Raw genomic sequence first — 27808 nt, forward strand, 5'->3', positions numbered from 1 at the left:
CTTGTAAGGAAAAGAAGATGCTGCTAGAGTAGTGATACTGGCAGCATCTTTTCTGACCATGACCATGGGAGCTGAGCTATGAAGGGCATGAACCCTGGTGGAAACAGACACCAGAGCATTATACTGGCGCCGTCTTTACTGTCAGCCACAGGGGAAGGAGGACAGTGTGCAAATCCCATCTTCTGAGGCCCACAAGATGTGTTCACCCACACTGGGGATAGGATAGCAGGCAATGTAGGGTGAGGAGTGTGTACACAGCCTTGAGATAGGGATCCCGTTTGAGGTGTGTTATGCCTGCTCAATTCTTCTCCCAAGAAGTTTAGCCAGATAGTTTACCTATGCAAGCATGCATTTTTAAATTCTATTTCTTATGACATCCCTACCATCAGCACTTTCAGTCAAATACATCTCAGTATTAATAGGAAAACATGTTTTTTTCATTTTTTCCTTCTAATCAGGTGCTCCCTGTTGTTCAGCTCAGGCCTAAAGACAATAATGTAGCATTTAGGGAAAAAGATGAAACCCAGTAATCCAGCACTCGAGGACAAGATGGAGAAGATCTCCACAGCCACCACATATTTTCCTTTGGAGCTCAGGTAGGATGGAACAAAGGATAACCACACACTGCAAAACACCAACATGCTGAAAGTGATGAATTTGGCCTCATTGAAACTGTCGGGTAACTTCCTGGCTAAGAAAGCCACAATGAAACTGACAATAGCCAGGGACCCTAGATAGCCCAAGACAAAATAAAACATGAAAGCAGAGCCCTCATTGCATTCCATTATGATTTTCCCGTCCAATGAGTGCCTGTCTACATCTGGGAATGGAGGCGATATAATGAGCCAAACTATACAAATGCCTGCTTGAATCAAGGAGCCGGAAAAGACAATAGAATTGGCCAGTCCTTTTCCCACCCTTGTCCTCATTTGGGACCCTGGTTGGGTAGCCATGAATGCCAGAACTACAGTGATGGTTTTGGCCAAAATGCTGGAAAGAGCCACAGAGAAGACAATGCCAAAAAGCATTTGTCGGAAAAGGCAGGCTGCCTTTCCAGGTTGTCCAATGAAGAGCAAGGTGCAGAGGAAGCAAAGAAAGAGAGAGATGAGGAGGATGTAAGTGAAGTTCCGGTTGTTGGCTTTGACTATGGGAGTGTCCTTGTGCTTCAGAAAGATTCCAAGCACTCCGGTTGTGATCAAACAGAAAGAAATAGCCACGATAGTCAAGCTGATCCCTAAAGATTCTTCATAAGAGAGGTAGCTTAGAACCCTGGGAATGCACTGAGTCTGGTCCTTGTTGGGATATTTATCATCTAGACATTTGATGCAGGCATCCATGTCTGAAAAAAAGGAAATGATTTTTTTTTTCAAATACAGGTTAATATTTAGCTAATACTGTCATTTGTAAGAGTGGGAATATACTTTTTTTTTTCATTCCTCAAAAAGTCTTTGTGGATTATCCTGAGTTTGTTTTGTGGTGTAGTTATTTTTTTTCTTTGAGCCAGGAGATTAGTGATCCAGTTCCTTGTCAACCTATGAATTCATGGGCTGCCTTTTTTGCCTTTGTCAAAAGTAATTCTTTTTTTAGCCTTTGGACTTATTTATAATGTGGAAATGACAACAACAACAACAACAACAACAACCTTACTGGGTTATTTTAAGAGTTATTGGAATAACACATGGAGCACTTTTCACATGCCAAGCATTGTTATTGTGGTGGTGGTGCTAGTGTTATTTTTATTAATAAAGTGTTGTCATTCTAGGTTAGAAACCTCATTAATCTGAAATCCTGTTCTGAAGTCACATAATGCAGCCATTTTGCTGAATCTATAGAGGTCTGGTCTCATCAGGTAACATGAGCAGAGTTGTGCTGGATCAGTGCTATCAGATTCAATACATACTTAAGTGGGAAACTTCCCAGGAAGTGCATTTGACTTCAAAAGAGGAAACTTCTCTAAAATGAGAGAACTGGTGAAAAGAGACTTGAAAGGGGGAATCAAGAGGGTTAAATCCTTGGAAAATGCATGGAGCTTACTCAAAAGCACAATAGTAGAAGCTCAACTAACATGTATTCCACAGATTATAAAGGTACCACCAAGTCCAAGAGGTCACCTGCATGGTTAACAAGGAGTGTCAAAGAAGCTATTGTGGAAAAGAGGGCTTCCTTCAGAAATTGCAGGAAATTACAGGCCATTTAACTTGACATCTGTTCCAGGTAAATTGGTTGAAAGCATTATTAAAGACAAAATTAGTAAGCATATAGAAGGGAAGGTCCTGCTGAAGAAAAATCAACACGACTTCCGCAAAGGCAAGTCCTGGCTCACTAATTTACTAGTACTCTGACAGTGTCAACAAACTTGTAGACAGGGGTGATCCGGTGTTTATTTGGATTTCCAAAAGGGTTTTGATAAAGTCCTCACCAAAGACTGTTAAACAAACTTATCAGTCATGGAATAAGAGGAGAGGTCCTCTTATGGATCAGTAACTGATTAAAGAACAGAAATCTGAGAGTAGGAATAAATGGTCCATTCTCCTGATGGAGGGAAGTAAATAGTGGGGGGTTCTACAGGGATCGGTATTGGGACCAATTCTTTTCAACTTGTTCATAAATGATCTGGAATTAGGAGTGAGCAGTGAAGTGGCCAAGTTTGCTGATGACACCAAATTATTTAAGGTTGTTAAAACACAAAAGGGTTGTGAAGAGCTCCAAAGGGATCTCTCCAAGCTGGGAGAGTGGGCATCCAAATGGCAGATGTAGCTGGTTTCATATTGCCTTTTTAACTTTTAATGTTTACATTTATACTTATTATATTTTATGTTTTTTAATTGTTCATTGCCCATAGGGCTTTGGCTGATGGGCAATATAAAAATGTAATATTTATTTATTTATTTATTATTAATTACATTTCTATACCGCCCAATAGCTGGAGCTCTCTGGGCGGTTCTCAAAATTTAAAAACATTCAAAGTATAAAACAACAGTACAAAACCATAATATAAAATACAATATAAATACACCTCCTACCCTTCTGGTGAGAAATCATCCCATGTGCACATGGAGCACAATCATAGCAGCAAAATTTCTCTCCTTCCTTCTTTTTCTTGCTGTAGCCAGGATAGCAGTTCTCATTGCACACAGAAAGGGGCAGCACCTATACGGAAGCATGGAGGAAGACTCACAATATGTCCCTGTGTCTTCAGAAAGTCTATATTGTTAATAGTGGACTATTGACATTGTTTGAATGATGGGATATCTTTTGAGGTGGGTATGGAAGGGAACGTCAGGGACAACTTATGCCTGCCTCACTCTTGGAGTGATTTTTACAAGCCCAAAAATTCTCTTTCTGCTTGAAGAGAGAGAGAAATGACCACCTTACCTGGTGAAAAAAATCTTTGCACAGACAGGAGAATAGCATGCCAATCAAGATCTTTCTTTCAGCCTGGGACAAGAGCTGCATGCGCATGTCATCTCCATGGACTTGGGCTTCAGGTAGGGAAACAGACAGTGCTATTCTCCAGACACCTGGTTTCAGCACCCAAGATAGTTCATTTAGAGTTCTGTCTGGTTCTGACTGAAAACCAGAGCGGACTCACAGTAGTAGAATGAGCATGGGCCACCCAAATGTAACAGGGTTGGTTTAACACTTTTCAAAGTAAGTAACATCTCAGTGAACAGTTAGGTATAAAATTGCATCTGCAGCTATGGCTCACCTGATTAAAACTTTTATGCCAGACAATTCGGTCATCATTAATGGTTAACCTTTTGTTGGGAGAAGCCTGGGGATCCAATCTTCCAACTTTTACTCTAACCACTGAGCCATTGGGAAACATTAACCAGTTTGTAACATCAAAGCCTGTAACTAATGCGCCATCAGCATCAAAGCGCACAGTGTCTCCAGCACTGTTATTGAACAAGGTGCTTCTTAGAAAGTGATGGAGCTGGATTAAAAGAGAATATGAGCAAAAAGACATCTAAGTCTTGAAATTATTGGAATGAGGTTCAGGAGGCCTTTCTCTGATGTATTTTGATTTGATCGATTTTGCCTGAGATAACAAAAGTATTTGAAACAAGTTCCATCACATTGTCCTGCACTAAACAATCTTCTCCTAACATTTTCTCTATTATAGTTATTACATTCTTTTCAAAACCATTTATCAGTTCATTAGAACAAGCTGAGAGGGATGAGTCTTTCTTTTAAGACTTCTTAGTCCCCTCCCAGCCTTGTGATCTTGAGGTGCCTAGCCAATGGTGAGTGGGCACGTCTCATCCTCTCCCACACCCACAAAGGCCTCCCCATGCCCAGGCAATGCCCATGCCCATGGCAGAATGGCACTTTTGTGACAGATAAACAAGCGGAAGGAGTGGGAGGGGCGCAGGACAACACATCCTTCAGACGTCATCATCTGAAGGATGCGTGGACATCTGTAGCGAGAGTGCGATGAAATGCTCATCTGATGAGGCTCAGAGAGGAAGAAGGAGAGGCACAGGCTGCTTACATGTAATGGTGGTTCTTTGATTGGTCATCTGTGAACTCACACAACCCACCCTCACTCATATTTCAATGCCTCGCTTTCTTTATTCCTACATTGCAGCAGACTTAGAGTTGAGAGGCTAAACTCTGCTTAGCTCTAGAATATTCTGAATGACTGTACGGTGTGGGTACATAACCCATATGCGAGAGTTCACAGGTGACCACTCAAAGAACCACAGTTTCAGGTCAACAACCTCTGCTTATGTGTTAGAGTTCATTATTATTCCCCTCCCCCCAACAAAATATCTTCAAGTTTGGCAGAGAGCTTTAAAAATAATACATCCAAATTTGTATAGGTGCATTCCATAACAAGAATGCCATCATGCCTAAAATAATGAGAGAGAAGACCCAGTTTCAATTAGTTTCTTTACAATGCATCTAATGTGTTAATGTTTGTTTTACAATCAGAGTAATGTTTCCAAATTATGTTCCAAACGGAAAAGCCATTCATTACCAAAACTCTGTAAGTTTCTTTTCTGTACGTGGGGATTTTATATTTCTGCTGTCATTTCCCTCCAATTTGCACCATGTAGATGCCTGATTATGAATATATATTTTTTAAAAATTATTATTTTAAAATGGGTTAAATCCAGGCATACAGTAGACCAATTGAGATCAATGGTCCTATTGATTTTAGTTGGTCTAAGCTATGTCTGAATCCAATCCACCGAGGTTGCTGCTATAAAAACAAATGTTTTCCTGGCATTGTTTTATACAAAAGTTGAATTCTGTTTCACTCTGGATCATATGTTAACCTACTTTTCAAAAAACTGTTACTGTGCAATTACCTGCCAATGCTGCACATTCTGAATAGCCATTCTCTCTCTTTCTACCAAGCTTCTGCGTTTGGAACTGGATTCATATATGGCGTGCAAAGCATGTGCCACAGCATAGACAGCATTGTAGACATTGTAGCTGTGGCCAGTCATCTTCATTTCAAACCAAGTTCCAGGAAGAGTCTCCAGCTTCTCTTCCCCTGTGCAGGTTTTCTTGTTCTCCTCCATCACATGAGACATTTTTAGTGAACAGTTGAATGCCTGCTCCCAGAAGTCCTGGATGAAACCATCTCCTTTGGCCCAGGAAGGTCTTACCATCTGGACAAATGTTTGGAATCCTAATGGCTGATTTGAGTGAACAGTGAAGGATATGGAACCATGGAAGGTTTGCATATCCCAAACCTTAAAAACAGTTATTGTTTCAAAATCCCAGTGGGATGTAACAATCCACACTTTCCCCAGAGGGTTCACTGACAAGAAGGGTACTAGAAACAGTAAAACATTCAAAACATGAAAGGATGGAGGTTCTCCATATACAAAAAATACACTGGCTTTGCTTATAAACATGACATCATAACTTTCCCACTGCTGTATTATCATGTCTATCATTTTATTCACATAATCACACTTTGGTATTTTGACTATAAACGCATAGCAGATGCCATTGTGGGAAAGCATTGGCACCATTGTCTTTAAAAACCCGTTCCCTTTGTCATCATCCACTGCAAAGAGCCCAATCCACGTCCATCCAAAATGCTGAAGTAGTTGCACCGCTCCCATGTACTGTTGGGCTTCTTTTGGGACCATGTGGTATAAAAATGGGAATAGGGAATTGGCACCTTGTGCTGGCAAAAATGATCCATAGGTGAGCTGCATGGAATTATATTTTAGATGGATTATAAGAGAATGCAAAATTATAGACATTTCTTAATGTAATCTAGTCCTCTAGGAAGCTGAGAATAAGCCTTTGTCCTCTTCTTTACGACATATATTCAATATTTGAAAAGTGCTATAATGTCTCACCTTAGTCTCCTTGACATACCTAATTGGTTAATCTTTATTCATTTATTTATTACATTTATATACCGCCCCACAGCCGAAGCTCTCTGGGAGGTTTACAACAGTTAAAAATGGTAAACATTAAAAAGTATATAAAATTTAAAAACCATCAAAAACATAAAAACAACAGTATAAAAACAACAGTATCCATTTATAGGACTTTGTTTCCATATCCTTCATTATCTTCATTTTCTTTCTCTGAACTTGTAGCATTAAAGGGCAGTACTCAGAACTATACAACACATATGGTCTGACTACAGTGAAATAATGTAGAAGTCTTACTTCGCATCATTTGGAAACAATGGTTGCATTAATGCACGCTAAAATTGCACTACAGTGAAATCAAATGCTTGTCTACTCAGAAGTAAGCCTCATTGGGCCTGTTAAGACAACATGCTCCTCCATGGTTTGGCTTGTGGTCATTTTGAAATGGTTAGTGAGAGTGTTTAAAGTGTGGTTATGTAGTCACCATGGTTAGAGTCAATTCATGGTTTTCACTACATAATTCAGCCATAAAGTTGAGCTCAAAATGTTTAACCACCATGGCTTAGCATGTTGTCTGAACAAGATCATTGAGTTCAATGGGACTTATTCTTCTGTAAGTGTGTATTATAGGACCCACAGTGCTGGTTCTATGTAAAGGCCTGTCAGTAAATTGAAATTCCTCTATGTTAAAAGTACTGCAGACCATCTTCATTTGTGTGTAGCCTTAAAGGGCTGCACCCAGAACTGGACTTAATACACTGCCTGTGGTCTGGCTGATGTGAAATACAGTAGAATTTTAGCTTCTTGAGCCTTGAAAGCCATGGTTGTATTAATGCAGCCTAAAATTTAAGGGCACACAGTTGTGCACCCTTAGTTAAGGTTTGACGGGGGGGGGGGGGAATGCATTACAGTGTAATCCTATGCATATCACCTCTGAAGTAAAATTCACTGAGATCAGTGAGACTTGTGACACATATACACCAAGTCCTACCCATTCTCCTCCAGCCAAAAATATTGAAGTCCTGGCAAAGTCAACCCAATACATCTGTTTTTCAAACCAACTTTAAAATCACTTCACTGGCTGCCAATTAATTTCTGGGCAAAGTATAAAGTGTTGGTTATTACCTTTAAAGCCCTACATGGTTTGGGTCCAGGTTACTTGCAGGATCGCCTTCTCCCATCCAATCCGCCCTACACACTCAGGTCCTCTGGGAAGGGTTTACTCCAGTCAGCCACAACTAGGCTGACAATTGTTACGCAAAGGACCTTTTCCTCTGCTACCACCAGACTGTGGAATAGTCTGCTGAAGGAGATTCAGTGCCTTAATACTCTCTCTGAGTTTAAGACAGCCATAAAGACTAGTCTTTTTCTGGCAGGCCTACCCAAATGAATTTTAAACTTAAGAATTCTAGGATGTTTTGATTGTTATTTTAATATTGTATTGGTTTTATATGCTCTTTTAATTGGTTTTATGTATTATATTGAATTTATGATTCTAACTAGTTTGCTAATTAAAAGATCACAGAGCACTGTGACAATGCTTTGCTGAAATGAAGATGTTGATTCACACTTACGAAGTCTCCCTTCCCCCATGCATGGTGCTTACCTGTGGAGTCTTATAGCTTGCTGAAATGATGGCCATATTGGCTGTGGTTTCAGAGAGACATCCTCCAATGAGAGCTACCATATTTTTCCGGTTATGACACTTGAAGTTGGGGACAAACCTATGTTGTGTGGAAAGCAGGTTCAGGGTGGCCTTAGAGGTCATCCTTGCCGTATAGTAGCTATTGAGGATGTGGAACCCCAGAGAGATATTGGGTAAGATTCTTGGATTCTCATTGATCTCTTTGACAGCAAATGCCAAGGCCAGGACATGCTGGTAGTTCTTAGGCACTGAACTGGAAGAAGAGGTACAGGCTCTTTAATCAAGAAACAATGACAACATGCATTTGTACTTTTCACCATCAATCACCTCCATACTTTCAGAATTGAGATATAGCTTAAAAACAGTTAAAACACTGAAGAAGATAATGGAGGGAAGTAAAATGAGTAAGACATCTGAAATAGGTATTTCTCCCACAAAGTGCTCAAAATGTTTAGGAATCACACTAACAGCGGCATGCATTTGTTGGAGTTGGCTTCTTTCAATACACACAACAATAAGAAAAATCAACAAAAGCAAACAGACTACATGTAAGCTATGATATGCTTTTTAGCTTTTAGTAAATCAAACTCTAAGAATGCAGGGTTCATGGATCTAGGCTCAGTATGTACTCTTTGTTGAGAATCTGTGTACCGAAACAAGTGTACTGAAACAAGAAATATATAAAGGCATGGTGAGTTCAAGCAACTGGACACTGATAATCATTTAGATTATCTGATGTCAGAAACACATTAATGCAATTGAAGTGCATCTTTCACATGGATATGCAATGTGGAAAGTAAAAGGAAAGTAGAAGGGGAGGCATTACAAACTTCAATAAACTCATCTACATTTGAAGTCAATATTCCAGATACATCAGAACAGCAAATTCACTTGCATTTTTTTTAAAAAAAGAATATTGCTAAAATATTTTACTTACTTATGGGCTAACTGCCATCTTCACCCTGTGGGGAAGAAGATGTGAGGGAGACTGGAGCAGGCAGGCACCATCGGAGCCTGCTTCAGTTGGACCCCCCCCCCCCCACAGGGCTAACATCTTCACCTTGTGGGGAAGAAGGAGCTGTTGGTTTGCCCCTCCATTGGCAGATGAGAGGACGGAGCAGGGCCTTCCCACCAGCCTAAGCAGTCTCCTTAATTTCTTTTTATTTTCTCCCTCTTCCCTCCATACACTTTTCCTTGTGTGTCATGTCTTTTTTTAGAATGTAAGCCTGAGGGTAGGGACTGTCTTCTTTATTGATACATTGTAAGCCGCTCCGAGAGCCTTTTGGCTGAGGTGCGGGATAAAAATACTCTAAATAAATAATTAAATAAATTATCAAATTCTTAATGTAAAGTCATGAACAAGTATTTATTTATTTATTTTATTACATTTATATACCGCCCCACAGCCGAAGCTCTCTGGGTGGTTTACAACAAGAATGTGTAGGGACAAGAATGTGCTTTACATTTCAGCAATAAACCCAGGCTTGTCCTTTTGTAAAATGGAAATTGCCTGGGCAAATTACAGGTGTGAAAATCATGGGAACAATGAAGCATGGTGGTATTTCTATAATAAAACAATATGAATAAAAAAAATGAGAAGTCTAGAAATGCCTGAGAGGGGGTAGAGACAAATAATGACTGGGAATGAGAAGTGGAATGGGCAAGACAAAATCACAGCACATCCCACTATGAGGTTCTTCAGTAGAAGCCTTAAAGCTTCCTTTGCCAACCTTGTACACTCTATATGGCTTGATTTCAACTCCCACCAACTTTAGCCAATTGTTAGGAATGCTGGCAGTTGTAACATAACATGTCTGGAGGATACGTGACGGAGAAGGCGGTCTAGAGAAATGCAGAGGAGTCATTCATTTGCGCAAAAGGAAAACTCATTAGTAGCTTCAACTCAACAAGAAAAGGTAGAAAGCAGGGGTGGGGGGGAGAAACATTAACGAGCCATAATGTTGCTAGAATGCAACTTTCCTCACATTTATAAGTGAATAAATTTAATGTTTTATTTACTGAAACACAATGACACATTCTCTTCTATTGTAATCTGAACACATTATTATTATTATTATTATTATTATTATTTATTTATTTATTTATTTATTTATATAGCACCATCAATGTACATGGTGCTGTACAGAGTAAAACACATTACACATAGAAAGAGAGACAGGGGAAAAATGATGACTCACAAAGGTTCATCATGCAACATCTGTGCAGGCTGTTCCTTGAAAGAGAAGATATTATAGAGGAAGATGACCTGAGAAACAATCTCACCGATGTCAAGATCACCTGGGTGGTAAAATTGATGAGGAATAGGGAGGGGGTCATCAGATACAGTGCAGTTAATAGGATGTGTCTTGTATACAGCATGGCAGAGCAAAAGAAGGAGTAACACCAACATGATCATCCGGTTGAAAAACATCTTCACCAAAATTAACTCCCATGTTTCCATTGAGCTTCGTATGGCGCAGAGTGGTAAGCGGCAGTTACTGCAGCCGAAACTCTCCCTACTGCCTGAGTTCGATACCAGCGGAAGCTGGTTCTCAGGCAGCTGGCTCAGGTTGACTCAGCCTTCCATCCTTCCGAGGTCGGTAAAATGAGTACCCAGCTAGCTGGGGGAAAGGTAACCACGACTGGGGAAGGCAATGGCAAACCACACCACTACAAAGTCTGCCAAGAAAACTTCAGCGAAAGCAGGCGTCCCTCTAGGAGTCAGCAATGACTCAAGTGCTTGCACGAGAGGTTCCTTTCCTTTCCTTCCATTGATAGCTTTCTATGCATCTGTACTATGAGTTTTGCTACGGCTTCCCTTCAAGTGTCAATAGTCCCATTGCTATACCGATTTCTTTCTTGGTCTGATAGTCAATCTATGCACCAGAACCATTGTCTTTTATTTAATGATGTCTCTGTGCCCAACAGTGTCCCTGAACTGTGTATTATCTTTATCTCCTCATTTTATCTGTTAAGTCTGAGTGACAATTATAAATTTCTTTTTCTTTTAAAGAATCATCATATGTTCAGCCATAGGTAAGAAGAACTTCTAAGAAAAAGTAGAATTTCTGGAATTGCCATGATTTTTTGTAGAAATATGTAAATAAGAATTTTCAGAAAGCAGTGATGATGGATGAGGGAAGCTAATGGCAAATATGAAGTGTGATACAAATATTTGCTCAGAAGAATGCAAAATACATGATATTATAGTCAGGCACTAATTCATAAGGTCCTATATTTCAGAGGAAGAAACCAGAGAGAAAAAGATGAAGTGGGTGAAGATAAGGCATGAAGAAGAAGGGTACTCACACTTTATATTTTTGATTAAAAAGTCATGGTATAATCAGTTGTTGGAAACAGACTTAAATATAACTATAGATGGGAATGGAACATACAAATAAATGAAGCAACCTCTCCTATGCCTAAATTGAGATGTGTAGATTTATAATGATGCTTGATCTTGCCTTCACGCTGGGGAAATCCATTGTTTATTGAATGGAAACCAATAATTTAGACAATAATGTGGGAGATTATCACTTCCCTAGTGTGCTGTAAATTGTTGAAGTTGCATCATGTATGACAGAACAGCAAGAGGTATTTCCCTGAATCCTACATAGTTTCTTCTTTGAGGGATAAACTGAAGTAAGTGGGAGAGAGACAGGGGCACCTCAGCCCAGAGCTAGATTGAAGTTCAGCCATAACTCACTCTTTGAAGGCCAAAGTTTAAATACAGAATCACAGCATGGGAATTTGATGCTATGTTTTACCATGCTGATGTACAATTCCATCACGAGATCACTTCCAATTCATTTGACCTGGGCCCACAGACACAGGTGTACACATACACTCTCTTTCTTCTACACACTCCCTCTCAGTGGGTTTCCTCATTGTGCACTTTGGAAATCGAAGCAGACTGTGCCTTCAGGAAGAGTGCAGCCCAATCCTGCATCTCCAGTACACAATTTTTCAACTCAAGTGCACAGACAGTCTAACTAAATGTTGCACTAATTACATACCCTGTAGCTGAGAGGAGTCTTATCTGTTACTGGACCTTTTCAGACATTACGCTAAGCCATGGTTAGGCCTCTAACTGTTTTGCATCAAATGGTTAGAGAGCACATTTAAGCCATGGTTATGTAGCCACAGGTACAGAGCAGGCCTGCTAGTTTTCTCGTGGCTGTGCAACATGCTCAGAAACGTGGAGGGAAAGGCACAGTAGACTCTGGTTTTTATTCCATGTGTGGTCCGTGTGTACCAACCAATCTTTGAGGTTTTTTGTTCTTTTAAACGTTATTCTGGGTCTTCTTGTTAAACCTGGTAAATCCTGGATTTCTGGTAAATCCAGGATTTACCAGGTTTAACAAGAAGACCCAGAATAACGTTTAAAAGAACAACAAACCTCAAAGATTGGTTGGTACACATGGACCACACATAGAATAATAACCAGAGTGCACAACCAACAGTTCTCACTACATCAAAGCCAAAAGGACACTGTGCATGTGGCCACTGCACATATTGTAAATATACAAAAAAGAGAACATCCTGATTACATTCATATTACTGATTTTCTAAATTGTAACTCCTCAGGAGTAATTTATGCTATCTCATGACCCTGTAATAAAATCTACATTGGCAAGACAAGCACTTCAGCGAAAAACAGCATAAACCCAATGACTTGATTTTGGGGGGGGGGGAATTGAAAAGGTGTATGGGAATGACCAAGTATTAAGTAAAATTGAATTATTTTGGAATATTGCTTTTAAAAGTATGTGGCCAAGTGGGCTTAATGAAGACTTAGATTTTTCTGGGCTAAAGTAGAGAATATAATGTATTCTGAGCACCATTTGATAACACAAAAAAGAAATGCTGATTTTAAGTAACAGCAGGATCAGCACCTGGGCTCAAATGGGGTGTAGTCTAGTTAGGAACCATCTGTGGTACATAAGACACAGCAAAGGTTTGTTTTCTGCTATGAGTTACAAAAACAGCATTCACAGCACTCAAAAAGAAGGAAATATTATTGTTCTCTGAGACCAGGCCCTTGTCTATGCGACTTCGATAATGCTGTGCCTGGTGGTGCGAGCTGGGGCACAGCTGCATTGACGCTCCTTCCCAGCATCTACATGGGAAGGAGCACAGTTGAGGGTTTCCAGGTGCTGCTGTGCCCGCCCACCCAAGCGCTGGTCCGGGGCCCCCTGGAAGCACCTGTGCCGGTTAGTCGGGTTTTTAATGGGAACATGGGGCGGATGTGTTTTTTATTTTTTTGGTTAGCTGTAAATGCAAAGGACTCCTTTTTCTCTTCCTCTTCTCTCACTTCCCTCCATCAAATGAACGGTCAACATTCCCATCAAATGAACTGTGAACTGTCCCTTCCTCCACCCATGCTATATCTATCTGATACTTTCAGCTCCTTCTACAATACTGATGTGTGTTTTTTAGAAAAGAAATATCAATGATTGAAGCATGGGGATGGAGATATAATGGCTGTGATCACATAACTGAGAGAGAGAGAGAGAGAACACAAACCTTCCAGAAACGAAGTTCAACATTTTATTGGAACAAGTCAACATTTTTATGAATAAAAATGATGAGACAGAGATCCTATGAGTTGGCAGTTCCCAGGTCTGGGAATTGCACGTTTGTGATGGGATTAAACGCCCTCTGAAAGAGCAGGTCTGTAGTTAGGAGGTACTCCTGGATCCATCTTTGTCAATGGAGGAATTTACTTCAGTCAGTGAAAACTGGGCTGACAACCATTACCCAGAGGACCTTCTCTTCTGCCACTCCCAGACTGTTGAATGGCCTCCTGGGAGAGATCCGCCAACTTAACAGTCTTTCTGAATTTACAAAAGCTGTAAAGACTGATCTCTTCCAGCAAGTCTACCCAGTCAAATTTTAAAATGACTGGCTATTATTTTAATAATGTAGTAGTTTTATATGTTTTTAATCACTTTATATATTTTATAGTATTTTATATTTGATTTTGTTTCCTCATCATCCAGAAGGAGAGATGGGTAAGAATTATTATTATTATTATTATTATTATTATTATTATTATTATATTTATTTGCACCCCGCTTTTTGCCCAATGCTGGGCCTCAAGATGGCCTTACAAAGTTTAAAACATACATTGGGGGTGGGGGGTGGGGAACAAAACCATGAACATTTAAAATACACAACAAAATTATAAGACATTAACATAGATGGAGGGCCAGATTATTCTCCAAAGGCCTGCTGGAACAAAGAAGTTTTAGTCTGCTTCCGAAAGCCCATCAAGGAGGGAGCCAGCCTAGCTTCCCCAGGAAGAGAGTTCCAGAGCACTGGAGCAGCCACCGAGAAGGCCCTCTCCCATGTTCCCACCAAGCGCGCCTGTGAAGATGGAGGGACTGAAAGAAGGGTTTCTCCAGAAGATCTCAAAGCATGGACAGGCTTATAAGGGAGAATACAGTCTTTCAGATAACCTGGACCCGAGCCATATAGGGCTTTATAGGTCACAACCAGCACTTTGAATTGTGCCTGAAACAGACTGGAAGCCAGTGGAGCTGTTTTAACGGGGGAGTTGTATGCTCCCTGTAACCAGCCCCGGTCAACAATCTGGCTGCAGTTCTTTGAACCAGCTGGAGTTTCTGACCACTCTTTAAAGGCAGCCCCATGTAGAGCGTGTTGCAGAAATCCAATCAGGATGTAACTAAGGCATGTGTCACCGTGGCCAGGTCCGACATCTCTAGGAATGGAATAATAATAATATTAATTAATAATAATTAATAATTTAACCCTCCACATTCAAGCTGTTCCTCTTTCTTGATTCTTCCTGGAATTAATACACAGGGTTTTTGTTCCCCCTTCTCTGCTTTTTTTGTATGTTCCACTACATCACCTCTAGATAGCGCTGTTGTATAGTGGTATTGTGCAACTGTACTAGCATTTCATTCTGCCATTCCCCTAACAATCATTTTTCTCTGGTCAATTCTCCTCTTACCTGAAAATCCTTGGAAAGTATGGGAGAGGGCTTTTAGGATGATGTTGTCTAAAGCATCTGTAAACTACTATAACCACATAACGGCAAGCACACCATTAAGGTCTTGTCTAAAAAAGCTCTAAATGTTGATCGACTGAATTGTTCCTCTAACCTTCAGCTGAACCTCCTGCAAACTCTTTCCCCCCTTTTCCTCTGACTTTCAGCTGATATTGTTACAAAACATTACCAAGCAGCCATCCTGACACCTGTAATCTAGCAAATTGTTTGACCTCTGAACTATTACCATTTTGGCTGAAACTGAAACACCCACATACAGGTTTAAACCTCAAAATATAGAAAAAACATTCCAAATAATAAATGGAGGATAGTTGTGTTCATTCACAGATTGGCATCCTCATTCCTATGCCAATTCTCATTCATGCACCTCCTGGTGTGGCCCGAAGCATCATTTGACACAGTTGCCTCTTGGGTAGCTAATGGGATTGTGTGAGAAAAGAATTTTAGCCAGATGGTTTATCTATGCAAGCATGCATTTTTAAATTCAGCTTCTTACAATATCACTACCATCAGCACTTTCAGTTACATACATCTCATTATAAATACAGAAACATATTCTTTCATTTTTTCCTTCTGATGAGGTGATCCCTGTTGTTCAGCTCAGGCCTAAAAACAATAATGAACCATTTAGGGAAAAAGATGAAACCCAGTAATCCAGCACTGGAGGACAAGATGGCAAAGATCTCCACAGCCACCACATATTTTCCTTTGGAGCTCAGGTAGGATGGAACAAAGGATAACCAAACACTGCAAAAGACCAACATGCTGAAAGTGATGAATTTGGCCTCATTGAAACTGTCGGGTAACTTCCTGGCTAAGAAAGCCACCATGAAACTGACAATAGCCAGGGAGCCCAGATAGCTCAACACAAAATAAAACATGAAAGCAGAGCCCTCATTACATTCCAGTATGATTTTCCCATTCAATGAGTGCATGTCCACATCTGGGAATGGAGGAGATGTACATAGCCAAACTGCACAAATGCCTGCTTGAATCAAGGAGCCAGACAATAAAATGGAATTGGCCAGTCCTTTCCCCATCCTTTTCCTCAACTTGGAGCCTGGCTTGGTGGCCATGAATGCACCAATCACAATGACAGTTTTGGCCAAAATGCTGGAAAGCGCCACAGAGAAGACAATGCCAAAAAACATTTGTCGGAGAAGGCAGACCAACTTTCCAGGTTGTCCAATGAACAGCAAGGTGCAGAGGAAGCAAAGAAAGAGAGAGCTGAGGAGGATGTAGGTGAAGCTCCTGTTGTTGGCTTTGACTATGGGAGTGTCTTTGTGCTTCAAAAAAGTTCCAAGCACCAAAGTTGTGATCAAAGAGAAAGAAAGAGCCAAGATAGCCAAGATGAAGCCTAATGATTCTTCATAAGAAAGGTAGCTTAGAACCTTGGCAATGCATTGAATTTGGTCCTTGTTTGGATACTGATCTTCTGGACATCTGATGCAGGCATCCATGTCTGAAAAAAAAGGAGTGATTATCTTTTTTCCAAATATTGGATAACATTTACCAAATAGTGTCAATTGTCAGAGGGAGGATGCATATTTCTGTTTTCTTTTGCCTTCAAAAAGTGTTTATGGATTATTCTGAATTGTGCTCCGCTCCGCTCCGCAGATCTGGAGTGGATCGGGCCAATCCGGACCGCCTAAATTTTGATTCGAATTGAGTTGGGAGAGGTCCGGATCAGCTCGGATCAGTTTGGATTGATCTGAACCGATTTGGAGCTCCGGATGCCATTTTGGGTCAAACTGTGTTTTTTCCCCTTTCACTTGCATTGGAAAAGAAAAACACCTATAACTTTTTTAGTTTTAAAGCTAGAAACATGAAAATGTGCACCATGATAGCTTCTAAATATATCTTAAATATACGGCCACTTTGAAGGAAATGGGATCATCCCCTGATTTTTGGAGAATTTTTCAAATTCCCCCATTTGCAAAAATGCATTTATCTCTGTCATTTTTCAAGATACACACATGTAACTGGGCATCTTGATAACTTCCACATAGGATCTTACGCATGCTGACTTTGAAGCAAATCAGATCATGCCCTGATTTTTAGTGATTTTTAAAAGTTAAATCTCAACCACAATATCCCTCAGAAATAAAATGTGTATTGGAAGGAGCTAATCGAAAGTACATCTTAGGACAACATTAGCACTACAAAGGAAACACAGTACACTGTTGTCCTGAGATGCACTTTTGCTCCTTCAAATACACATTTTATTTCTGAGGGAGATTTTGGTTGAGATTTAACTTTAAAAAATCGCTAAAAATTAGGGCATGATCTGATTTGCTTCAAAGTCAGCATGCATAAGGTCCGATGTGGATGCTATCATGGTGCCCAGTTATATGTCTTTAACTGTAAAAATGACAGAGATGAATGCAGTTTTGTAAATGGGGGAATGCTGAAATCTTAAAAAATTCCCTAAAAATCAGGGGATGATTCAATTTCCTTCAAAGTGGCATCCTAAGGTCCTATGTGGAAGCTATCACGGTGCCCAGTTTCATGTGTGCATCTTGAAAAATGACGGAGATGAATGCATTTCTCTAAATAGGGGGGAAACTTAAAAAAATCCCCCCAAATCAGAAGATGATCCCATTTCCTTCAAAGTGGCCATGAGTAAGGATATATTTGAGAAGCTATCATAGTGCCCTTTTCATGTTTCTATCTTAAAAACTAAAAAAGTGATAGGCATTTTTGTTTTCCAATGTAATTCTATGGGGGAAAATCCGGACCTCCGGATCTCACTCTGGATCCGGATCTGGATAGGTTCGGAAGAGGTTCGGATCAATCTGGAGCAGTTCAGACCCAAACTGGAAGGTCTGGATCCGGATCCAGAGTGGATCCGGGGGGGGGGTCCCTGCACAGCCCTATCTGGTATAGCTACTTGAAAAAAAATTTTTTGGAGGTAGGAGATTACTGATCCAGTTCCTTGGGATACTTTATGAAGCACTTTTCACCAGCTGAACAATGTTGTTGTGGTGGCTGCGTTAGTTGTTGTTGTTTATTAGTAAATTGTTGTCATTCTAGATTGGAGAGAACTTTAATCTGAGCTCCTGTTCTGAAGGCACATAATGGAGCCATTTTGCTGAAGCTATAAAGGTCTCATATGGTCAGTTAACATAAGAAGAGCTGTGTTGTATTGGACAAAAAGCCTTTCTTGAAGTTTTACCTGCCATCCCTCTTTTTTAAACTGTTAATCAAAATAATATAGATGTAATCATTTGATACTTTTAAAAATCCATGATGACAACCACCTTCGTATGCATTCAACACACACACACACACACACACACACACTTTACGTATCTCCGTATATTATGTTTCCTACTCTTCTGGTGAGAGATCATCCCTTCTGGACATGGACTACAGTCATAGCAGCAAAATTTCTCTCCTTCCCTCTTTTTCTTGCTGTAGCCAGGATAGCAGTTGTCATTGCACACAGAAAGGGGCAGCACCTGTACAGAAGCATGGAGGAAGACTCACAATAAGAACCTGTGACTTCAGAAAGTCTATACTGTTAATAGTGGGCTATTGACATTGTTTGAATGATGGGATATTACAAGAGGTGGGTTTGGATGGCACCGTCAGGGAAAATTTATGCCTGCCTCACACTTGGGATGATCTTTACAAGCCCCAAAAATCTCTTTCAGCTTGAGAGAGAGAGAGAGAGAGAGAGAGAGAGAGAGAGAGAGATGACCACCTTTCCTGATGAAAAAAAATCTTGGCACAGACAGGAGAATGGCATCTTTATGGCTAGACAATTGAAAACTTTTTAAAGCCTTTGTCAAGAGCTGTGCATGCATGTCATCTGCGTCGACTTGGTCTTCACTGTCAGAAACAGACAGTGCTGTTCTCCAGACACCTGGTTTCAGCACCTTAGACAGTTCATTTAGTGTTCTGACTGGTTCTGACTGAAACCCAGAATGGACTTACAGGGCTCCCATAGTAGAATGAGCATCCTGCCCCCAAATGTAACAGGGTTGGTTTAACACTTTTCAAAGTAAGTAACATCTCAATGAATAGTTGGGGTAAAATTGCATCTGCAGCTATGGCTCACCTGATTAAAACTTTTATGCCAGACAATTCGGTCATCATTAATGGTTAACCTTTTGTTGGGAGAAGCCTGGGGATCCAATCTTCCAACTTTTACTCTAACCACTGAGCCATTGGGGAACATCAACCAGTTTGTAACATCAAAGTCTGTAACTAATGCTCCATTGGCATCAAAGCGCACAGTGTCTCCAGCACTGTTATTGAACAAGGTGCTGCTTAGAAAGTGATGGAGCTAGATTGAAAGATAATATGAGGAAAGGAATAGAAATATTATTTCCTGGAAATACAGCAGTATTTGATGAAATCTATCTATCAGCCATCTATCTATATCATTTATAAGGAAACTTTCCAACTATGAACAGGAGCAAAAAGTATTTACACACCTTGTGAACAGATTTGTATCATTTGTAAGCATCAATTATCTAAATTATTACCTAGCAGCCAACAGCACAAATGGAAGTTACCAAATCTGTGACCATGTGTTCCTTTGGCCATTCTGCTCAAAACAAAGGAGAAACTAAAGTTCTCCTAATACATTCTTAAATCTACACCAAGCAGTATATAGCACTATGAAAGTGGTATGAAAGTAGTATATGGTATGTGTCTTATGCAGGGCCGGCGCTATGAGTAGGCAGGTCAGGCGGCTGGCTGAACTGGCGCGAAGAGCAGCAGCCAGGAAGCAGCCACCGAGGCAGGCCTTCAGGAGGACTGCGCAGGACCCTTGACAGGTCCCTTTTATCCTCACAACAACCCCATGAGGGAGGCTAGGCTTGAGGGCTGGTTCAGCCGAAGGCCATCCAGGGAGCTTCCCGGCTGAGCCTGGAGCTGGTGCTTTAACTACCGGCTCCTCCTCCCATCACTGAATAAAAAGAAACTTTAATAGTTCAGAATGAAGGAGGGGATCGCCGGCTGGGTCCAGGAGGTTGTAAATGCCTCCTTGAGAGAGGGAGTGGTGCCGGCCTCTTCAAAAGAGGTGGTAGTTAGACCGCTCCTGAAAAAGCCAAACCTGGACCTGGAAGATGTTAAAAAATATAGGCCGGTGGCGAACATCCCCTTCCTGGGCAAGGTGCTTGAGTGGGTGGTTGCAGGACAACTCCAGGCACTCTTGAATGAAACGGATTATCTAGATCCATTTCAGTCGGGTTTTAGGCCTGGTTTTGGAACAGAAACTACCTTGGTCATCCTGTGGGATGACCTTTGCCAGGAGAGACAGGGGGAGTGCGACTCTGTTGGTTCTCCTGGACCTTTCAGCGGCTTTCGATACCATCGACCATGGTATCCTTTTGGATAGGTTGTCTGAGCTGAGAGTTGGAGGTACTGCGTTGCAGTGGTTCCACTCCTACTTGGATGGCTGATTCCAGAAGGTGGTGCTGGGGGATTATTGCTCTGTGCTGTGGCTTCTAAGCCATGGGGTTCCACAGGACTCTATTTTATTCCCTATGCTGTTTAACATATACATGAAGCTGCTGGGGGAGGTTATCTAGAGATGTGGACTGAGGTGTCATCAATATGTGGATGATACCCAGCTCTACCTTTCCTTTTCATCAAACCCAGGTGAGGCAGTGGCTGTTCTGAACCAGTGCCTGGGCACGGTAATGGACAGTATATGGTATGTGTCCTGGGCCCCAACAGCTGTCAGTGCACATCAATACCACTATAAAGCAGTAGTATAAAGATCCTGCCTTAGGCGCCTCCAAATGAATGTGGTTTTTCTTGTTGCTGTTATTTTGTCATGAATAGCAAGCAAATTATTTGCTCTAAGGCATGACCAACAATGCCTAACTTTTTATAGGGATAAAGTAGTGCTACACCCAGAATGCTCCTTTCTCCCAAAGGTTGTCTCAGGATTCCACTTAACTCAGGATATCGTACTACTAATTTCCTTTCCTCAACTGACCTTCTCAGTGGAGGTCAAGCTTCATTCCCTAGATGTCAGAACAACACTTTAATTCTTCATTGATAGCACATCATCCTTTAGGAAGTCTACCCATTTATACATCTGGCACTCAGGACATATAAAGGGTTGCCAAATGTCATCACAATGCTTTGCAAAGTTGGTGGTTTCTAGGCAGAACTACCACCGCCTGTTAGTACAAGGATTCCGGGAGGAAGTCTATCAATGGCTACTAGCCATGATGGCTAATTGCTACCTACAGTATCTGAGGCAGTAAGCTTATATGCAGCCATTGCTGGGAAACATGGGTGGGCGTGTCCTGTTGCACCATGTCCTGCTTTGTTGGTCCGACAACTGGTAAATAAGTGAAAAGACCCAGGTTCAATTAGTTTCTTTACAATGAAGCTAATGTGTTAGTGTTTGGTTTGCAATCAGAGTAAAGTTTCCAAAATATGTTCCAAACTTAAAGGCCATTCATAACTGAAAACCTGGATGACACTTTATTGTATGTGGGGATTTTATATTTGTAGCTGTCATTTCTTTCCATTTTGCATCATGTTAACACCTGATTATGAATAATAATTTTAAAAACCATTATTTTAAAATGAGTTTAATCCAGACTTTGTGATGCTTACAGTACACCAATTAAGATAACAGCTCTAGTGATTTCACTTGGGGCTCATCTACACCAAGCAGGATATTCCACTATGAAAGCTGTATGAAAGTGGTATATAAAAGGCAGGAGCCACACTACTGCTTTATAGCAGTATGGAAGTGCACTGGAAACTGTTGGGGCCCATCAACACATCTACACCAAGCAGGATATAACACTATGAAAGTAGTATATGGTATGTGCCATGGGCCCCAACAGTTGTCAGTGCACTTCAGTGCTGCTATAAAGCAGTAGTGTGGCTCCTGCCTTTTATATACTGCTTTCAAAGCACTTTCGTGGTGGAATATCCTGCTTGGTGTAGATGAGCCCTTGGTCTAATCCCATTCTGAATCAAATCCATTGAAGCTGGCACTTCTAATCCAATTTTATTTGCAAAAACAAATTTAATGGACTAAACTGTTTTATGCCAGAAATGTTGCACTATAAAAATGTTTTTAATACAGAAATAATGACAAATGAATGTTTTGCTGCCATTGTTTTATACATAAATTGAATTGTGTTTAGTTCTACATCATAATCTAGCCTACTTTTCAGAAAGTGCTGATGTGCAATTACCTGCCACGGTTGCACATTCTGAATATCCAGACTCTCTCTTTCTACCAAACTTCTGCATTTGGAACTGGAATCGTATAGGGCACGCAAAGCATGTGCCACAGCATAGACAGCGTTGTAGACATTGTAGCTGTGGCCGGTCATCTTCATTTCAAACCAAGTTCCAGGAAGGGTGTCCAGCTTCTCCTCTCCAGTGCAGGTTTTCTTGGTCTTCTCCATCACAGTAGGCATTTTTAGTGAGCAGTTGAATGTCTGTTCCCAGAAGTCCTTGATGAAACCATCTCCTTTGGCCCAGGAAGGTCTTATCATCTGGAGAAATGTTTGGAATCCTAATGGCTGATTTGAGTGAACAGTGAAGGAGATGGAACCATGGAAGGTTTGTGTATCCCAAGCCTTATGAACAGTTACTGTTTCAAAATCCCAGTGAGATGTAACAATCCACACTTTACCTAGAGGGTTCACTGACAAGAAGGGTACTAGAAACAGTAAGACATTCAAAACTTGAAAGGATGGAGGTTCTCCATATACAAAAAACACATTGGCTTTGCTCACAAAAAGGATTTCATAATGTTCCCACTGCTGTATTATCATGTCTATCATTTTATCCACATAATCCCATTTTGGTATTCTGGCTATAAATGCATAGCAAATGCCATTCTGGAAAAGTGTCGGCACCATTGTCTGTAAAAACCTGTTCCCTTTGTCATCATCCACTGCAAAGAGCCCAATCCACGTCCATCTGAAATGCTGAAGTAGCCGCACCACACCCATGTACTGTTGGGCTTCATTTGGGACCATCTGGTACAAAAATGGGAAGAGGGATTTGGCACCTTGTGCTGGCAAAAATGATCCATAGGTGAGCTGCATTTAAATATATTTAAGATGGATTGTAAGAGAATGCTAAATCGTAGAAATGTAGAGTCGTATGCTGTCCTTCGAGCCAACAAAACTCTATGTGATGCAGAAAATGTAGAATTAATGATTCTCCCAACAACCAGATTCACAAACCCTGCTTTAAAGATCTCTAGTAAGGGAAGCACCCCCACCCAAACACAAAATACGTTCCTTTGGTCAAATGTTTTTACCATTATGACATTTCTTAATGTAATCTAGTCCTGTCTTAAAGGGAGCATTTGCCCACTTCTTTTTGACAGATATTTAGCATTTAATATCTCCCCTTAGTCTCCTTGACATACCCAGTTGGTTAATCTTTCCTTATAAAACTTGATTTGCATACCCTCCTTTGTCTGAACCTTGTCCGATTTGTAGCCTTAAACGGCAGCACTCAAGAACTATACTACACAATGCATATCTACTCATAAGTAAGCCTCATTGGGCCTGCTCAGAGAACACTCTAATCTATGGTTAGTGAGTGTGTTTAAACAATGGTTATGTAGCTACCATGGTTAGGAATAATTCAGATGAAATGCTAAGTCATGCTTCACATGACACATTCAGCCATAATGTTTTGCTAAATATGCTTAACCACCATGGCTTAGCATGCTGTCTGAACAGGGTCATTGAGTTCAATGGGATTTATTCTTCAGAAAGTGTGTATTATAGGTGCCACAGTAAATGTTGTATGTTAAAGCCTGTCTGTAAATTGAAATTCCCCTATGTACTTTCAGAACTTTTAGTACTGCAGACCACCTTCATTTATGTATATAGCCTTAAAGGGCAGCACACAGAACTGGACTCATTACACTGCATTTGGTCTGGCTGGTGTGAAATAAAGTGGAATTCTAGCTTCTTGGCCATGAAAGCCATGGTTGTATTAATGCAGTCTAAAATTTAAGGGTGCACAGCTGTGTGCCCTTAGTTAAGTTTTGACAGTGGGGAAAAAAAAAACATTCTACCATTATAAAGGGGTAATTAGGTGGTTGGTTATTCTAATTCCTAATATTGAGATTTTTTCACCCATCTTCCTGAAATTTACATGTGCCAGAAAGAAATACCTATTGTATATAATTCAAAAAATTCAGGAAGATTGGTTAAAGATTGAGGGAGAAAGGGCAGTTAACAGAAAAAACAAACAAAGAAACAAAAAACCTGGTCACGCAAAAATGTTTCTGCAAATGTATTGGCAACCATTAGTGTTCACCATTGGCTGGTCCAGGATAGCCACCATATGTTAACCATTGCCATTTCCAGACTCCCTTTCTATTCTACTAGGTGGAATGGATTTACTTTTTAAAAAATTCAATTTGCTTTTTGAAAAAAAAATTTTTTTTTATTGCTAATTAAAGCCTATGGAAACTCATAATGTGGTGCTCGGAATGTTGTGGGGAGGTGAGGGGAGGGGGAGGAGGAAATAAATGCCATCTTGAGTTAAAGTAGTGAACAGCAGCAGCTGTGAATATCTGTGACCCCCCTCTCTCTCTGTGTGTCTTTGTGTCTGTCTGTACGTGGACAATCCCCTCAGCATGACCAGGCCCTACTACAAGGAAGCTATGGAATCGAATGGGAGTGAAACTTTAGTTCATAAGCAGGCCTGGCTTTTCTTGAGGGCAGAGGGTTTTGCTGCCTGAGGTCTGAGGCTTCATCTACACCAAGCAGGTTATTGCTCAATGAAAGTGGTTTGAGAGCAGTATATAAAAGGAAAGAGCCACATTACTGTTTTATAGCGGTATTGAAGTGCACTAACAACTGTTGGGGCCCATTGACATACACCACATACTGCTTTCATACCGCTATATGCTGCTTGGTGTGGCTCCTGCCTATTATATACTGCTTTCATACCACTTTCATAGTGCAATATCCTGCTTGGTGTAGATGAGCCCTGAGAAGCAGACTCAGCCTGTCTTTGCATCCCTTTTGAGAGAGAAGAGAAGTAGGTGGCCCTAAATTGTTGGTTACCAGTTTTCCACAACCTCACAGTCACTTCTGCATATTGTATTCTCCATCCTGTCCTCCTGGTTTATCCTTTGGGAGAATGAGAATTTCACTGGCACTTCCTGCCTCCATAGGGAGAATATTGCATTAAGGCTTGCGAGCCTTAACTCCCAATTTTCCTGCTTTTGGGTGCTTGGTTGAAAGCTCTAAAGCATGGGTTCTCAACAAGGGGGAAATTCCTCCCCCCAGGTGGGAAATTTTAGGGTTCCAGGGGGGGAACTGGGACCACTATTCAGCAAAGTATGATGTCCTGTAGATTATGTCTTCCTACACATGTTATTAAAAACATCCCAGAAAAGTGTCATGTCATCTGCAAAAGCCAGGCCTTTGCTCTCCTTTCCCTCCCTCCCTCGCAAGTTTCAAGCTTCCCATTTAAAGGGGCAATGCAAAGCATGGGAGCTAAGAATGTAAAAGGGGCCATGCAAAGCCCCCTTTAAATGGGAGGCTTGAAACTTCTAGGATTGTGTGGGAGGGATGGAAAAGATAGCAAAGGTCTGGCTTTTGCAGACGACGTGACACTTTTCACGTGTCCAAGAACTGGCAAAGAAAAAACAATCACAGGTTTCTCATTGACTGTAATCTTTATCGAATAAAATAAACTACGTTACATTGGAATTCCATTGAACTTTTTGTTAATTAAAGTATGCTTCAGTAACTTCAGTAACGTTTAGTCTGTTAAGTAATTAGTTCTGAATATTAAAAAAACTAATTTAATTCAAGTTTTAAATTAAAATCTATCAACATTTTCTATCGCTATTAAATTTGTAAAACTATACTATAAAAATAATCCAAATAAATGTATATGTACTGATATAGAAAAACAAATAAAAGATTTTCAATATTATATGCATATTATTTGGAATGCACCTTTTGAGTTAGACTATCTTGGGAAGGGAGGAATTATATTCCGAACAATGGTGAAAGGGAGGAATGGAGCAAAAAAGGTTGAGAACCACTGCTCTAGAGCCTTTACATTGTTTTGTAAACCATAGTTCTTTTAATGAATTGCATTATAATGCAATCCTATTCATATCTAATCAGAAGGAAAATTCAATGAGATCAGGGAAGTGTTGCAGCCTTAGCCGTTTTTTAACCACTTCATTAAGTACAGACCATAATATTGAAATCTTTCTCACATGTAGTTCTGACAAACCATGATCCCTCATCTTACAGCAGTACATGTTTTCATTTTTTAAAAAATCTCAAGGCAGAACTTTGAATTGATTTTGTTGAATTCATTTTTTATGGCAGTTTTCCATGCTATTCAGGTCCTTTTGAATGTTACTGCTGTTTTCTGAGGTGTTAACCAACCCTCCTTGTTTGTGTCACCTGCAAGGCTGATAAGGATTCCATCCATCCATTTATTTATGTTACTTATGAAAATACTGAAGTTCACAGGCCCAGTACAGAGCCCTGTGTGAAAACCCCCTTCCGATTTCCAGAGGAGGCATTTTCGGGGTATGGTTTTCTAGTGAGCAGTGAATCACACTAATTGAATTATCACCTTGCCCGTCTTTAACTAGTTTGCTAATTAAAAGTTCATGGAGCACTGTGACAATGCTTTGCTGAGATGAAGATGTTGATTCCCACTTGTGAAATCTCCATAGCCCATTCATGCAGCTTACCTGTGGAGTCTTATAGCTTGCTGAAATGATGGCCATATTGGCTGTGGTTTCAGAGAGACATCCTCCAATGAGAGCTACCATATTTTTCTGCTTGTGACACTTGAAGTTGGGAACAAACCTATGTTGTGTAGAAAGCAGGTTCAGTGCAGCCTTAAAAGTCATCTTTGCCGCATAGTAGCTATTGAGGATGTGGAACCCCAGAGAGATATTGGGTAAGATTCTGGGATTCTCATTGATCTCTTTGACAGCAAATGCCAAGGCCAGGACATGCTGGTAGTTCTTAGGAACTGAACTGGAAGAAGAGGTACAGGCTCTTTAATCAAGAAACAATGACAACATGCATTTCTACCCTTCTTCACCAATCACCTCCATACTTTCAGAATTGAGATATAGCTAAAAATCAGCTAAAACACTGAAGTAGATAATAGATGGAATTAAAAGGAGTTAGACCCCCCTGAAACAGCTATTTCTCCCATGAAGAGCTAAGTGCTCAAAATGTTTAGGTATCACATAAACAGTGGCATGCATTTATTGGAGTTGGCTTCTTTCAATACACACAACAATAAAAAAAAAACAAGCAAATAACATGCATTTAAGCTATGATGTGCTTATTTGCTTTTAAGAACTGAAACACAATGAACTAGAGAGCAGTCAGTCTGACATCAATCCCAGGGAAAACTTTGGAGCAGGTTATAAAGAATTCAGTTTGTAAGCACCTTGAAAACAATGCAGTGATTACAGAAGCCAGCATGGATTTGTCGAGAACAAATCCTGCCAGACTAATGTGATCTCATTCTTTGGTCAGGGAACTTCCCTTGTGAACTGTGGGAATGCTGTGGACATAATATATCTTGACTTCAGCAAAGCTTTTGACAAAGTACCACATGACATTCTGATCAGCAAATTAGTTAAAAGTGGGCTAGATGGAACAACTATTAGGTGGACCCACAGTTGGCTACAGAATCAGACTCAAAGAGTGCTAATTCATGGTACTTTCCCAAACTGCAGGGAGGTAACAAGCAAGGTACTGCAGGGCTCAGTCCTGGGTCCAGTGCTCTTCAACATTTTTATTAATTACTTGA

The 27808-nt window shown here is 40.5% G+C and overlaps 2 protein-coding genes across 2 annotated transcripts; both read right to left on the minus strand.

Moving 5' to 3' along the window:
• Nucleotides 1-437: 437 nt before the first annotated feature.
• On the minus strand, nucleotides 438-10426 carry LOC134405501 (vomeronasal type-2 receptor 26-like). The gene is made up of 5 exons (XM_063136746.1): nucleotides 10194-10426; nucleotides 7957-8248; nucleotides 3710-3937; nucleotides 3024-3150; nucleotides 438-1339 (listed from the first exon to the last, which is right to left on the minus strand). Exons 1-5 carry the CDS (start codon nucleotides 10424-10426, stop codon nucleotides 438-440), a joined length of 1782 nt encoding a protein of 593 aa, XP_062992816.1.
• A 5165-nt stretch (nucleotides 10427-15591) lies between these two features.
• LOC134405502 (vomeronasal type-2 receptor 26-like) lies at nucleotides 15592-23007 on the minus strand. Its single transcript, XM_063136747.1, has 4 exons — nucleotides 22213-23007; nucleotides 19095-19322; nucleotides 18366-18492; nucleotides 15592-16493 (listed from the first exon to the last, which is right to left on the minus strand). The coding sequence occupies exons 1-4, from the start codon at nucleotides 23005-23007 to the stop codon at nucleotides 15592-15594; spliced, it is 2052 nt and encodes a 683-aa protein (XP_062992817.1).
• Between the last annotated feature and the right edge of the window lie 4801 nt (nucleotides 23008-27808).

Source organism: Elgaria multicarinata, chromosome 11 (genome assembly GCF_023053635.1).
Source record: "Elgaria multicarinata webbii isolate HBS135686 ecotype San Diego chromosome 11, rElgMul1.1.pri, whole genome shotgun sequence".
Lineage (NCBI taxonomy): Eukaryota > Metazoa > Chordata > Lepidosauria > Squamata > Anguidae > Elgaria > Elgaria multicarinata.